The 15,681-nt window shown below is 41.3% G+C and overlaps 2 protein-coding genes across 2 annotated transcripts; both read left to right on the top strand.

The window, feature by feature from the left end:
- The first annotated feature begins 2,704 nt into the window (after positions 1-2,704).
- LOC117766338 (phosphoinositide-interacting protein-like) lies at positions 2,705-5,612 on the top strand. The gene has a single exon (XM_034593269.1). It carries the CDS (start codon positions 4,509-4,511, stop codon positions 4,920-4,922), a length of 414 nt encoding a protein of 137 aa, XP_034449160.1. The 5' UTR covers positions 2,705-4,508; the 3' UTR covers positions 4,923-5,612.
- A 4,109-nt stretch (positions 5,613-9,721) lies between these two features.
- si:dkeyp-72e1.6 (transmembrane protein 238) lies at positions 9,722-11,428 on the top strand. The gene is made up of 2 exons (XM_034593268.1): positions 9,722-10,436; positions 11,134-11,428. The coding sequence occupies exon 1, from the start codon at positions 9,908-9,910 to the stop codon at positions 10,421-10,423; it is 516 nt and encodes a 171-aa protein (XP_034449159.1). The 5' UTR covers positions 9,722-9,907; the 3' UTR covers positions 10,424-10,436; positions 11,134-11,428.
- The last annotated feature ends 4,253 nt before the right edge of the window (positions 11,429-15,681 follow it).

Below are 15,681 nucleotides of genomic sequence, written 5' to 3' on the forward strand. Positions count from 1 at the left end.
CAAAGTTGGCCGTATTATTCAGTTTTTAGATGGGGTCTAATGGATGTATTTCTAACAGTATTTCTACAAGAAACCTTTAAGTATTTGGATCATTACATATTTTTCTGTTCTTCAGCCCCTGAGCCTCAGCACATTAAGTATGAAATAAAATAATGGTTACTACATCAAGGTGTCAAGTCTGTGTTAATCTGAGCAGGTTTGCATCAATATAGAAAGAAGTGTGTGGTAGAGGCAGCCATTTAACACTTACTGCCCAGAGTGCAATGGTTCAGTTATAGCCATAATAGGACAATAATATGAAATATTTCTCCAGCAGCTGGATTTGTTTCTTTTTAATGTTAGTTGAAAACAGCTCATCAGATTGAGGTGGAGTTTTCTGTCAATATGAGGAATAAAGAGGTGACCATACAAGGGTAGAAGATAATGATGCTCAAAAAATTCTGTTCACGATATCAAAGGTGGTTTGTTTGCCAACGTTAACAGTTGGTTGCTTTCTAAAGGAAAACTTTGAAATCTGGAATGAGCCGGTCGACTGAGGGTGAGGAGGAAATGAGTTTGGTGAAGAAAAGGTCCAGTGTGACTGCACAACAAGTGGAGAAGATTCTCCAGGATGGAGACAGACATGTTTCCTCGTCAGAGAGCAAAAGAAAAGTTCATGGCTGGAACCTCAGAGGATTCACCATATGATACAAACAAAACACCAGAAATTGTTAAGTGTTGTACCTGTACTACATAGCAGCATCTGTGACTCTTAAAGGGGACATAGCATGCCCATTTTACCACAAGTTGATATGGTTCCTTGGGGTCTTAATGAAATGTCTGTAACATACTTTGGTCAAAATACCACAAGGATCATTTAAAACAGCACCCTTTTTACCCTGTATAAAACAGCCCTCCACAGAGTGACCTGTTTTGAGTGCCTGTTCCTTTAAATGCTAATGAGCCAGCTCCCCCCTCCCCCCTCTCCCCCCATGATTTTAAACGATATAAATTACATATTTTATATGATATAAATTATCAAATATGCATCCCATACTTTGTATTCCCCTTCTGTTGTCCTGGAGTTTTAATTTTCCCAATCACATAATTAAATGTCCCCCTCTGCCCATCCACTACAAGCACACAAGCAGACAGACAGAGAGAGAAAGAGAGGTGGGGGGGGGGCTATGAAGACCATCATTTACCCCCGAACCCCGACATTCAACGGGTACAACAACAAGCGGAGAAAGCAGAATCGCGGGCTGACCTTATATATACAGTCTATGGGGCTGACCAGCGGAGAAATGCACGTCCCGTGTGAACAGCCAGGCGGCTGCGTGCTGGAGAACGGCGCTGCGCTGCCTCGCAGCCTTGCTGTGTCCGGTGTAAACCCGGCATAACGAGTGGGGGGGCTCTGTGTGTGTTTGTGTGCCAGTGTTACAGTAGTGCTGAACACTGCGGAAGTCTTCCACACTGCTGGCTGTGTGGCGTTGACACAAATTCCAGCTCACGCATGGGAGAGCGAGCGGTCGCGCCCGAGCAACTGCTGCAGCCTCCCAGTCCCAACGATCCAGACAAATGCCACATGTGAGTGAATCGCGGGCTGACCAGCGGAGAAATGCTCGTCCCGTGTGAACAGCCAGGCGGCTGCGTGCTTGAGAACGGCGCTTCGCAGCCTCGCTGCGTCCGGTGTTAACCCGGCGTAACGAGTGTGGGGGGGCGGGGGGGGGGCCAAGGCCATGTAGGGAGACTTCCAGTGTATTGTGACGACACAATACACAGGAAGCTCATTCGAGTCACTCAAGCATGACGTTTCTGACTTAGAGGAACCATAACAAAACGCCCAAGTGTTTTTTTCCCAGAGTTTTTGGGTTGGTAGACATGCCAGATACCCACATTAACCTGTAGAAGCACTAACAAAGTGGAATTTGCATGATATGTCCCCTTTAAGGTAACCTCAGGTTTAACTTTGGATTTTCAGTCCTACAAAGCTGGTTCACTCAGGTTAAGTTTGAGATAACACATCATCGCTCGGTGCTTGACCCCCTTCTTTTCACCATCTACATGCTCCCGCTTGGTCATATCATCCGTAACTAAATCTTAACTTCCACTCCTACACTTACGACACCCAGTTCTATCTAAGCACTCATCCATCCACTCAGCCCTCCCCCAGTCACTAGTCTACTGCCTGCACGACATAAACATCTGGATGTCATCTAACCTTCTCAAATTCAACAGTAACAAGACTGAGCTCATGGTTATGGCCCCCAAGGCTGTGCTCTGGAAGGTTGGTGATCTTGTTATTGACAGTTGTTCAATATGCACATCCCACATCCCACATGCCATATCCACATGCCCTAGTGCCACCCTATCTAACTGACTTCCTCCTCCCATACACTCTGTCCTGAAAGCTGCGGTCCTCAGACACAGGTTTGCTCTCCATCCCCTACACCAAACTGCTAACCTTTGGGGACAGAGCCTTCTGTGTCGCAGACCCACTCTCTGGAACTCTCTCCCAGGCGAAATCCGCAGTGCTGCTCTGGACATCTTCAAAAAACTCAAACACCACCTGTTCACTAAGGCATTTGGCCTCAGTTAATGCTCCACTCTGTCATTAGTGCTGTTTATTTCTGTCCTGTTTTGTGTGGATTATTTTCTTTTCTCTTGGTCCCTCGTGACACATGTAGAGCATCCTTGGGTCTCTTGATAAACGATATATAAATTCAAGTTATTATTATTATTAACTCCTGACCAATCAGATCACTGGAAAACCAGAGAAATCAGTCTGCAGGATCCTGTCAGGGACAAAAGAGTGACAGTATTGATGCTTTGACACTTATTCTCATCGCTGCAGCTAAACAGTCAGACATTTATTCAGTTTCTGTAAATGGTTTGTATTTATATGCCCTTTTCTAGTCCGGTAGTTTTACATTCACCCATTCACACGCATGTTCAACAATGACTGTCATTTAGAAACCATGTCATTATTACAGTTTGTCTGTCAGGGATCATTGTGTCCCACCCACTCAATATCCACCTCACAACTTTTTTTTAAACGTTCAGTATCAAGCTCCAGTACTGGTGTGCCACTGTGGCTGTACTTACATCATGTGATGCTAGTTTTGCATCAGGCTGAACATTCAAGATAAATGGAGACTTCTGAATATGTGACTGTACTGAAAGTTAACTTTCTGATGATATTTCTGAGTTCAGGTATCACTCATTTGCCCCAGATTAATTCCATCATAAAGAGAGAATCCACCAGCAGGTGGTGTCTAATCCCTGCACTGCAGTAACTAATGAAATGGGTTTGCTCAGTTACTGTAATCATTATAATCAGGTGTTCTTCCTCATCTATAAGTTCCAAAAGCACTCCCACCACTGATGTATTGAAACTCAACCCAGTTCCCAGTTGAGTATGAAGCATACGTGTTCACCTCTCACTTCCAGCTCACAGACCAACATTACTGTGTTTATGGCTTCTAAACTGATTCAAATAAAACTAATACAAAAGGATTTTAGCCACTGAGAAGCAAGTGTAAATAATACGAGGAATTCAGTTTAATTAAAATGAAGGTGAATGCAGCAGGATGGATGATGGGTAATGGGTGGAGGGTGATGGGTGATGGGATGAGGACAATGGGTGGAGGGTGAGCTCAGTGGTGGGGGCATGGCTTCAATGTGAGCAGCTGTCCAGTCAGTCTGCGGCCAGCGTCAAACAGGGAGATACACAGAAAGGCATTAGGTAAGATGGAGACCACTTTATTTAGAATTTTCATCCATGTATATTATATTTTATGTAATTCCACTGATTCAGAGAGAGAGGTTCTGAACTGAGCATCCAGATTAATTCACAGACTAGATCCAGACAAAAATCTGTTCCTTGCCTGTCAGACTGAGACGATGCAGAATATTCATAGGGAATTTGCTGTTGCATAAAGTGAAAATTAAATTGAAGATTCTTGTACATATTGTTTCATTTTGCAGAAACTTTACCTATAAGCTTAATATTTTTCAAGAGAGGAAAACTGTTTTTTAGCATTTAAAAGTACAGTATGTTTCACTGTGATTTATATATTTTTCTTACTGCCAACAAACCTAATGAAAAAAAACAAACAGCTTAATGGAGTTAAAGTTATAATTTCTCACTGCATCTGAACTTAGTTCTTAGTATCTACATGAGTTAAGCTGTATTTTTGTTGTTGACCCAGAGTATAAGTGAGGCTGATGAGAATGTTATCAGAGTTGCAAGGATTTTGCCATTAACCAAAACATTGGTTAAAATTCGGTTTTAATTTATAATTCAGTAGACTTCATCTTGAGGGGAATCTAAATTTGTGGATACAATTTTATGGACATTAGTTGTTAAGATATTTCACTATAAACACCAAAGTGGTGGACTGCAATTAGCAAGATTTACATCTGTAGTGAGCGTTGTGCAGATAGGATAAAGACTTTATTGTCTCTTGTATCTTAACCTGTGTTGTTATCTGTGGCATCTCACCCCAGCAGTGCCATCCAGTGTCACAATGCTTTCCACAGAGGTCACCACATACACCAGCGATCCTTCCTCTCAGGACAGGGAGGAGTCGGAAGCATCCACCCTACTCATCCCTCTCCAGGACGGGGACTCACCTCCCTATCAGGATGCTGTGGCTCCATCCGGCTGGTCCCTCAACTGTAAGGCCATGGTGGTCATCAGCGTTGGCATGCTGCTGTTTGGATCTGGCACAGCACTGTCTTTGCTCTTCTTCACCCAGGTGGGTAATGTCCCCTACCTGCTGGGACCCCTATTCCTCTCTATGGGTCTGATGTTCCTGGTCACTGGCCTGGTGTGGTTGTCCATTCTAAAACAGAGCCTGGAGCACAGGTCTTTTACCACGGTCAACCAAGTGGAGTGGAGAAGTGGAGCACAAACACCACTGATGGAGAACTCAGGCTGAAAGCACCAGGACCCAAAAACCATCAAAACTGAAAGTGAATAGCAGTGGACAGTCACAGGTTGGGACAGTGGCTTGATTTAAATGACCAGACATGGTTGCATCATGGGACATATTGGATACAGTGTTTTTGGAACTTTGTCTAGCATCAAAACTGAAAAAACTTTTTTGTTTGTTTGTTCTATCCATCCTGTCAATGTCAATTTCAGCCAGCAAAGCTGCAAAATAATGACCCATTGATAAAACCACTATAAAATGAGATTGTAAGACCTGATGAGCATAATATATATGTATTTCATGGGCATAAATATGTAGATATGATTATTATTTCTGTATATGTGTAATTTGCGGCAATCTGCAGGTCATCAAGCGGCACTGAGCGAGATTCAGGCTTGAGAGAGCTGAACACAGTCACTTCAACAAGTTATATTCTGTCAAAAGACTGAGTAAGAGCGATCACACACTCAGATAAAGTATGTGTAACAATTCATTCATTGTCTCCCCTTCTTCATATGTGAGGGAAACTGTGTGTGAGTCTAAAGTCAGTGTCATCAGTTGCTAAAAGGCATCTAGAGTTATGAGAAAGGACATGATAGACCACACCCACTTGCACCAATCAATATGTAACTTCATATTTAGCTTAATACCTGCCTGCCTATGTGGCCTGAGTCCAGCAGCCTGTCTTTACTTCAGGTTCTGTAGACTGAGTCCAGCAGCCTGTCCTTACTTCAGGTTCTGTGGCCTGAGTCCAGCAACCGGTCTTTACTTCAGGTTCTGTAGACTGAGTCCAGCATCCTGTCCTTACTTCAGGTTCTGTAGACTGAGTCCAGCAACCGGTCTTTACTTCAGGTTCTGTAGACTGAGTCCAGCAGCCTGTCTTTACTTCAGGTTCTGTAGACTGAGTCCAGCAGCCTGTCTTTACTTCAGGTTCTGTAGACTGAGTCCAGCAACCGGTCTTTACTTCAGGTTCTGTAGACTGAGTCCAGCAGCCTGTCTTTACTTCAGGTTCTGTAGACTGAGTCCAGCAACCGGTCTTTACTTCAGGTTCTGTAGACTGAGTCCAGCATCCGGCCTTTACTTCAGGTGCTGTGGCCTGAGTCCAGCAGCCTGTCTTTACTTCAGGTTCTGTGGCTTGAGTCCAGCATCCGGTCTTTACTTCAGGTTCTGTGGCTTGAGTCCAGCATCCGGTCTTTACTTCAGGTTCTGTAGACTGAGTCCAGCAGCCGGTCTTTACTTCAGGTTCTGTGGCCTGAGTCCAATAACCTGTCTTTACTTCAGGTTCTGTGGCCTGAGTCCAGCAGCCTGTCTTAACTTCAGGTTCTGTAGACTGAGTACTGCAGCCGGTCTTTACTTCAGGTTCTGTGGACTGAGTCCTGCAGCCGGTCTTTACTTCAGGTTCTGTGGACTGAGTCCTGCAGCCGGTCTTTACTTCAGGTTCTGTGGCTTGAGTCCAGCATCCGGTCTTTACTTCAGGTTCTGTGGCCTGAGTCCAATAACCTGTCTTTACTTCAGGTTCTGTGGCCTGAGTCCAGCAGCCTGTCTTAACTTCAGGTTCTGTGGACTGAGTCCTGCAGCCGGTCTTTACTTCAGGTTCTGTAGACTGAGTACTGCCTGTCTTTACTTCAGGTTCTGTAGACTGAGTACAGCATCGTCCACCCCCACATTGGGCTGGAAGTAAACTGAAGAGCAGATCTCACCTGTGGGCCAGAACCAGTCTCTCAAGTACCCTCCTGATGTGTGATATACGTGCAAGCGGTCTGAGGTCACTTGGTGCAGATGGGGTGGCACTATTGGATACTGGTGCCAAGAGGAATGTTTTCCACAGCAAATGTATCCTTTCCCCTGACAGACTCAAGTTGTGAAGATGTGTTGCAGGATACCAAACAGCTGAGTAGCTGGAATTCAGGGCTCTGGGATCGGTAAGATCAGTGCCTGCCGCCTTTGAGTTGTGCTACGCACAGCATGATGAAGAGAGCATGATGGAAAGACTCTCTGGTCTGATGAGACCTGAGGTCAAAGTGTGCAGAACTCCAAAGACAATTTCTTGTGAGCCTGAGGATGTAGGTTCAAAGATACTTCCCATCCAGTCTGAGATTGAGAGGATCCACCAGGAGGAATGGAGCAATCTGCTCAAATCTAGGTGTACAAAGCTTGTAGAAACTTACCCGACAAGACTCGAAACATAACTGCTGCCAAAAGAGCTTCTAGAAATTACTGATTTAAGGGACTTAATAGTTTTGTAAATTTACATTTTAGTTTTTGATGTTGAATTAATTTCCAAAAGTTCCTAAAGACCTGTTTGCACCTGACCATTTTGGATTACTAAGTGTTTAAGTGTTTCATGAGTAAAATGGCAATGTTATCCATTTATAGTAAAAGTGATGGAGCACATCACTCGACCTTGAAAGAAAATAAGATGTGGACAGTGATTCAGAGCTTTGAAATCAGGGGGTTTATTTATGTGTAACTGCAGTAACTATACTGTAACTGCTTGTAACCAAACGGGCTAAAACATGCAACATGTTAATGGATTATATTTATACTCAAAGCACCTTATACATGAGTCACATTCACCCATTCACAAACACATTCATATTCTGCTTCTATATCATGCGCCACATGAGGGTTCAGTGCCTTGCCCAAGGACACTTCAACATAAAAAAACACAACCTTCTCATTGATAGACGAGCCACTCTACTTTCTGAGCCACAGCCTTTAAAAATAAAAGTAATACTGTAATTAACTTGATATTTTACACGAATGACAGTGCTTCCCTGTGAGACAGGTGATAAATGGGGCTATAAACCTCTCGACATATTGAGACCATGCATGTTTCAATGTGAATGCGTGTGTGTTCTCTATTTTAGATGATAAACTTGTCATGTTTTGTAGTAAAAATGATTGGAATTCTGTTTGTCTGTCACATCCAGTCACATACACAGATGTTTTTTGCGGCTCCATCTGTCTCAGTGTGATCCACAAAGGCTGCTGTGTGTTCTTGTTGTTCACTGTCATTTATTTATAAGCTTCTCTGCCCATTGTGGCCTCTGTTGGACTGTGTAATCATTTAAAGCAGGATTACTGAGGCACAGAAATATTACTGGAAATATCCATCTCTGTTGGCCACTGGTTCCAGACCTCCAAGAGTGTATACACACACACACACACACACACACACACACACACACACACACACACACACACACATAAACACACACCCACACAATCACACACCTTAAAAAGTCCCCTTAAATTGTAATGATTTACGTTTTGTGACTGTGTGGACTGTTTGGGTCCCCACAACATGATTAATTCTTGGAACACACACTTTGGTTTTGTTGTGGCTGCAGGCCAAAGACAAGCATGAACTGATCTGCATGTCCATCTGTCTATGTGCACTATGCAAATAAACCAGAAAATATCCTGTTAGATAACACGATAACATCCCCAGTACAAAAACACTGATGCAAACATGGACGCACGTCTGTAGATGAAGCCTGGTGACCATCTCTCACTCTCATCTCCGTCTGTCTCAGCCATGTGTCCCTCACTTGAATGGATTGAAATTCAAAATAAAAAAGATGGTTCCTCTTAGGCTTTGACTATTGCAGACCCTCAACACCAACACCCATCAAGAGATGATGATATTAAATCCATACTGTTTAATATATTCTTATCTAATATGCCTTCAAAATAAATATGTTCATCAGGTCTAATCTCATTTTACAGTGGCATTATCAATGTATTATTATTATTATTATTGTATTATTAGATATGAATTCAATATAAATGTATTAGAATGTATTATTTTGCTGGCCTGCATCTCTCTTATAACTGTCAAGTTTTTCCTCATTATGTGAATCAATAATGTTTACCTGTGCTCGAAGGTTAAATCTTTTACTCAAACATTTGAACAGTGTGTCACATATTGAATATTTAAGACTGTATGCAGCGAGAGTGGAGCATCGCTCTGAGGACAATCCTTTTTAATCATACTGGGCTATAGGCTTACAAATAAAAAATATATGAGTCTTTCTTTTACAGCAAACAAAATCTGAGTGAAATATTTATTGCACTATTTGCGAAAGGGATATATTGGGAAATCAAAAAAACGATTTTCCCTATAACATAGTAATGAAGATTTGAAATAACTGCCTCAGACAAATGTTTTTGTAGAACATCTAAATAACTTAAAACCTTTACACAGTACTGTGGACATGCAGGCTACAGAAGGAGCAGTGAACCCATATAGACATAGAATACACACAGAGGATGTCACACCTTGTTAAGTCCTATATTAGACAATTGTGATTTGTGAATATGGGCTATACAAATAAAACTTGATTGATTAATTTATAGTATGATAGTATGAAGGGTAGTGATTATGAATGAGATCAAGTAATCCAGCACAAGGAAACCACTAAAGCCCTTTTTGAATTTTCAATTAGGATTAAAAGGAAATGTTTTGGTATCTTATATTTGTACAAAGTATATATATATATATATATATCACGCGTATGTATGATCTTATTTTATTTTTTGGGCTGAGATTATCTGTCATAAACTATATGGGATAAATACTGTATATCATCAGTGGAAAAAAACTACCACAGGTAGAGCCCCTCCTCCAGTAAACACCACGCCCCTTCACTGTGAGACCTGAGCGGACTGAGTCTCACCTGTCTCTGTCTCTCCTCAGTCTCCTGTCTCACCTCTCTCACCTGTCTCTCCTCTCGCACCTGTCTCTGTCTCTCCTCAATCTCCTCTCTCACCTGTCTCTCCTGTCTCACCTGTCTCTGTCTCTCCTCAATCTCCTCTCTCACCTGTCTCTCCTCTCTCACCTGTCTCTCCTGTCTCTCCTCCCTCACCTGTCTCACCTGTCTCACCTGACTCACCTTCCAGCCGCTCTGAAACACAATGGCGCGGTGCGGAGGCAGCGGGGAGTACGCGGGGACAGTCTGACCTGAGCTCAGCCGCTGTGTGAGGACATGGAGCCGGTGTACCGGGGTCTGGGTCGCTGTGTGTGCTGTTTCTGGCTCGCGGTAGCCTTTGACATATTGGGACTGGCCGTGCTTCTCATCGGGGTGTTTGCCAACGTGTTCTTCTACGACCTGCTCATCTATGCGGGCGCCATCATCATCTTCCTCAGCCTCATCTGGTGGGTCTTCTGGTACTCGGGGAACATCGAGGTCCCCCCGGCGGAGCTGGAGGATGATGTCGGGCTCCTGAAGAAGGACCGGGGCCGTCTAAGCGGCCTCGGCGGGGCGGTGAGGCGCATCTCCAGCCGCGTGTCCGGCGGCATCCGGAGCTCGTTCCGCTCGAGCGGGAGAGAGTCCGATGCCCGTGCGCGCCCCCAGACTGCGGTGGCCCCACGTACGGAGCAGGTGACCATTGCTATGGCAACGAGGAGCCCCCAGGAGAACAGCTCGCGCGCCGCTGTCTCCTCTGTGGGGGGCGGTGACGTAGAGATGCCGAACACCTCTACCGAGACTTCAGCTACATGACCGAGGCCCACAGGTGAGGCCTGCTACACACTGGGGGGGCTCAGATACACAGCAGTTAGAACTACAGCAAGTCCATGTGAATAACTCTTTCTTTATTATTATTAGGTTATCCATTTTAAAACTTTAAACGTTAAAATAAGTAAAAATAGGAGAATCAGACAATAGAATCAGGTGTCATCTGTGTGTATTCTGTCACATGTTGGCAGAAAGGGTCCGGAACTATGCAGTGTCTTCAGTGGTACTGTGATCCTTATTCTTCTCTATTTTTTAAAAGCAAATGTTTACATTTATCCAACAAAAGTGTCTTACTATGCTAAACACCATAGCATAAATATACATGATCTTATATATCCTATTACAAACAAAATTCCAGAACAGAAGAACGATGTCAATGATCGTGCTCCTTCCTTTATTTTCTTTCAGTTTGATGTGGAACTAAATGTGGAACTAAAGGGACAACCTGCGGTCAGAGCAGTAACAATCTCTTATCACTGGACAATCATTAACCACAGTTCACTGCTCACTGAAAGACGAGCCCTAAGCTTAAACAATAGATGGCCTACCCAGAACCTCCTGAAAACATTTGCGCCCCAGATTGATGTGAAGTTGGCATAGCAATAACTTCCTGCTCACAACGGGTCAACTCAAAGATTAAACTCATCTCCAGTCAAGCTTTAATAACAAGGTTTCATTCAATTTCTTCCCCGCAGAGAATGACTCATCATGAGTTCCTTCCAGCACTGGTCGGAGGAGAGGCTGCCCTGCGTTGCATGAAGCTGTTGACATTCAACTCTTTTACTGTTGTGTGTTTAATGAAAAATTACTCCTCAGTGATCCGAATATCTAAAAGAATTGTTAGCTGTTGTTGAGTGGAAGAGGACACACTGTAACACACGACTACAGATATGAACTGAAAGTGAATGAATTTAGACAGTAAAAGTCTAGTCACTGATATTTGTAATCATTTTTGGAACAGTTTTGATTAAAGCGTGTGATTGAATTGTCTTATTATGATGTTGTATCCAGTATGTGTTCTCACGTCTGTTTTGTTAACACACTTCCTGATAAAATAAAGCCCAACTCACTAACAATACATCACTGCAGCACGAGTTCAAAACATCCTATTTGTTATTGAATGATAATCCTTGACTGCAGTCTTCTGTTGACTGTGTTATTTTTGATATATTTGAACTGGCCCAACCTAATGGAGACTGGCATGTTTAACTTATTCAACCTTGACTGAACGTTTACTTAGATTCTGCTTCCAACTATGACGACATGTCAAAGAAGTTGTTAGTGTGGCAGAATGTCCTTCAGATAATCTAAAGTGGAGCATAACAGCTTTTTTTTTTTTGTCGTCTTGAAACTCTTCTGTTTGTGCAGTGTGTTTCTGTATTTGGTTGTGTTGTGTGTATTTGTAGCATTGATAAAAGTGATAATTTTTTTACTAACTTGCTGTTCTTTGTCTATTTGAGTCTATTTTCTTAAGTTGCACTGCACTGAGCTCTCAGTGCCACCATACCCAAGGTTCAATCCTTTCCACAACGGTTTTTACCTCCATTGAGGAGGTTATGTTTTCCCCCTTTCTTTTTATTGGTTGATTTGTTTATTTGTTAGCAAGATTTTGGAAAAAATAACCAAATGGATTACCATGACACGTGGTGGAAGAATTAAGTATGGGTCGGATCAGGGGGCGGATTCAGGATTTTTTTTAAATTTCTTATACATTGCGAGATGGGGCTTTTTATCCCTTTTTTTTTTACATTTTCACTATTTCCCAGGGAATAATTCATCTATCTTGATGGAAAAAAAATCTGACACATCAAGGGAACTGATATCAATCAAACTATTTTTATATGTATTAAAGTAAAAGTATAGTTCTATATTCACAAATCTAAATTTTCCTCATAGGGCTTAACAAGGTGCAACATCTTCTGCCGTTAACCCTCGACAAGAGAAAGGAAAAAACAAAAAATACTTTTTTAGCAGGAAAAAAACCTACACACCTCAGAGGGGGTCACATGTGAGGGATCCCTCTCCCAGGACGGGCAGAAGTGCAACAGATGCCGCAAAATAACAATATATACAACATTGATGAGAAAGGAACATTTTTTAACACAAATTGAGAGATGTATCATTGGCGGAGGTACAGGCCCTAGTCACATTCTAGCAAATTTACGACAGCACAATCACATTAATCTTCCCCACAATTCTCCAGAGAAATATTCCCTAACATTTTATACAGCCTTTATACAGTTTTCCCCTTATTTTAATCCTGATGATGAGATAAGACTAATGGTTCATCCCGACTGCATTCAGGAAATCTAGAGAGAAATGGATCGACCCAAACTTTCTTCATGTGAATGTCAACAGAAACATTTCCTTCAGCTTTTATAACTTCCTGGTCACAATAGTGTAACACACTTCTTTCGGGCTTATATTTAAGTATCAAACTCCAGCTCTTGATCCACTGAGTCAGAGTGAAAGTACAGAATCGTGTTACTTTTCATCCACCTGATGTTTCTCTTCCAAACTAATGAGCTGCTTAGAAGATGTATGTGCAGGGTTTATAGTAAGCAGCATACAGAGTTCACCCAGTCTTCAGGTAGCAGTTGATAACAGCAGTAAATGGGTTTGGATGAGGAACCAGTTCAACTCGTGGATTCAGGTGTATGCTGTGACCCTTTTCAGACACTATCCTAATGATTTTTCTCATGTTAGCTGATTTTTCTCATGTTAGCTTATTTCTTACAAAATAAGAAAATAAGACAAATAAGAACAAGTGTGACCTGGTGACTGTTGGTTTCAGTGAGCAGACTACTGCGGTGAAAAAAAAAGGTGCAGTTGGCGACAGGCCTCCTTGTTCCCACCCATGTTGATAACAAGCCTCAGTGTCTAACCTTTGGAACCAGCTGTCTTTATTATACAGCCTTTTCCTCTAACTGCTCCATATACATAGTTCCCACCCACTCATCACTATCACTCACTTCTATGATCAAGTACACTGCAAAGAGGTCTGTTCAACCACCATGTTGAAGGTGGGATTAGCATATTTACTGTGACAATTTATATGATTTGCTCCAGACTCTTAAAGAATAGTTCATTTACTTAAGCTAGCCCTCTGAGAGAATAGCACAGAAAATGTGACATCATATCAGTGGCACAAAGAGAAAAGTAAATAGCTGAGATATGGTAATGCACTGAATACCAGAGCAAAAAGCTGACGCACAACTCCTGTCTGACTTCCAAAAATAAAAATACTATGGCCTACATACGGAGAAAAAGCTATGTCGTTCTCTCAGTGTCATCAACTTAAAATCTAATTTTAATAAATGTGATGACTTTTATTTACTCATCCTTGTACAAGACAATGTCAGTATCACACTGCTCCTTGTTATGGTCCATTTGTCTCAAAGAAAACAAATAAAGAAAAGTTACCTCTGACCCAAATATTTCCCTGTAAAAATACAATCTTCACTTGCTTTAGATAAACATTTATATTTATTTGATCTTAATTGATATAATTTTAATGTGTTTTAAGTAACGGTAGCTCTTCTTAATGATCATTTCAATAAAAAAAAAGAAGTCAAATTTATATCATAATAGGGGTCAAACCCAAAATATATAATACATTTATAATCATTTTATTGTTTTATTAAACCCCACATACCAAGAAATCTTAAAAAGCTCACAACCATGATACATATGACATCATTGCTAAATTGTTTTCTTGCCATCATGACTGCATAGCCAGTGTTATATATGCCAGTGCTATCAATATCTCTTTTATGCTATAAACTTGACATATGCTAGTTACAGACTTGCATAATACATCATGATAGCATAATAAGCATAATAAGCCACCAAGTGTTAAATGCTTTGATTGGTCTCTATAAGACTAAATAAATGCAGTCCATCAACCATTAACATCCAGTACTATTCGTCTATGTGCAGTCTTACAGGTACGTATTTGGTCACAGGGCTCACCTAGAATATTGTTGAGTATAAAAATGATGTGAATCATTACACTATGACCTATGTCACCAGATCATATCCCAAAGAAGACCAAGATCAGTGACCTAGCTACTTGAATAGTTCCATACACTGATTAAAATGAAAGGACAACCGAATAGGCTGCCTTCTCCTATCTTGTCCACTACAGTCACGATCTTGGCTTACCTCCGGTTGTATGAAAACAAAATTTGAAAATGTTACCATTTTGCATGACTGACACTCTCAGAGAATAGAGTCAATGAATGTCTCCTCCAACTCTCCTCGTGTATTTTGAAATGTTCTCGTGCAAGATTAGAAAATGTCACTTTGGCGACTTCTAGTGGTAGTGTCAAAAAAGACATCGGCACAAAGGTAACCTATAAACTAATTTTACTACCCTGATCTTATCTGTTAACGAGGTCTCTAATTCAGAAAATTCTCTAAATTTGGTTTTATGATATTTTATAATAGCAACTCAATTATTGTCTTCAAAATGCAAAAATCCTAATTTCACATTTCATAAAAGTAAGTTTTATGAAATATGTGCAATAACTCTTCAAACCACAAGGCACTTAGGGCCGGAAGAGAGTAGGTTACATTTTTCAGGGTGAATCCTCTCTAAACCTTAATGAACACGCTTGTACACTGTAGAGCCTGTGTAAACAATTTTGATTACATGCTAATGTAACAACAGGTCCTTAATGTGTAACAGGACTGAATATAAATTCCCAAAATATGCCTTAAGCCTTACATTTCTACCGTTTTGTGCCACTTTGCATTAGTTCAGTGTCACTTATACTAGCCGTCTTTTTGATAGTGAATTCCAAAGGATTGTCTTCAGAAGAAGTGCATCTTGGAGGTATATATATATAAAGTTTCAACACTATTCATCTTATCCATGAAGCACTGACATAATGTTAATTTTCAGTTAAATTATATTTGAAAAAGAACTTGGAAACCTCAGAGAGAGCCACATGTGAGGGATCCCTCTCCCAGGACGGACAGAAGTGCAATAGATGCCACGTGTAACTGAACACATCAACAAAATAACAGTATTTACAACATTGATGAGAAGAAACAGTTTTTATCATAATGAAAATGTGTGTCTATGATTAAAGTATTTATACATAAGAAAATGTCTGATAGAGATGAAGGGAGCAGCAATGACAAATTAACTGAGGAGTTATTCCACAAATTAATTTACAGCTCACATTCTTCATCTTTTAGCTCGTTTTTATCGGTGTACCTAACAGTTGTTTATGTAT

Source organism: Hippoglossus hippoglossus, chromosome 8 (assembly GCF_009819705.1).
Source record: "Hippoglossus hippoglossus isolate fHipHip1 chromosome 8, fHipHip1.pri, whole genome shotgun sequence".
NCBI classification, from domain to species: Eukaryota; Metazoa; Chordata; class Actinopteri; order Pleuronectiformes; family Pleuronectidae; genus Hippoglossus; species Hippoglossus hippoglossus.

What these genes read in the sequence shown, in the direction of transcription:
- LOC117766338 (XM_034593269.1), top strand. Translation starts at nt 4,509, where the DNA reads ATGCTTTCCACAGAGGTCACCACATACACCAGCGATCCTTCCTCTCAG.
- si:dkeyp-72e1.6 (XM_034593268.1), top strand. Translation starts at nt 9,908, where the DNA reads ATGGAGCCGGTGTACCGGGGTCTGGGTCGCTGTGTGTGCTGTTTCTGG.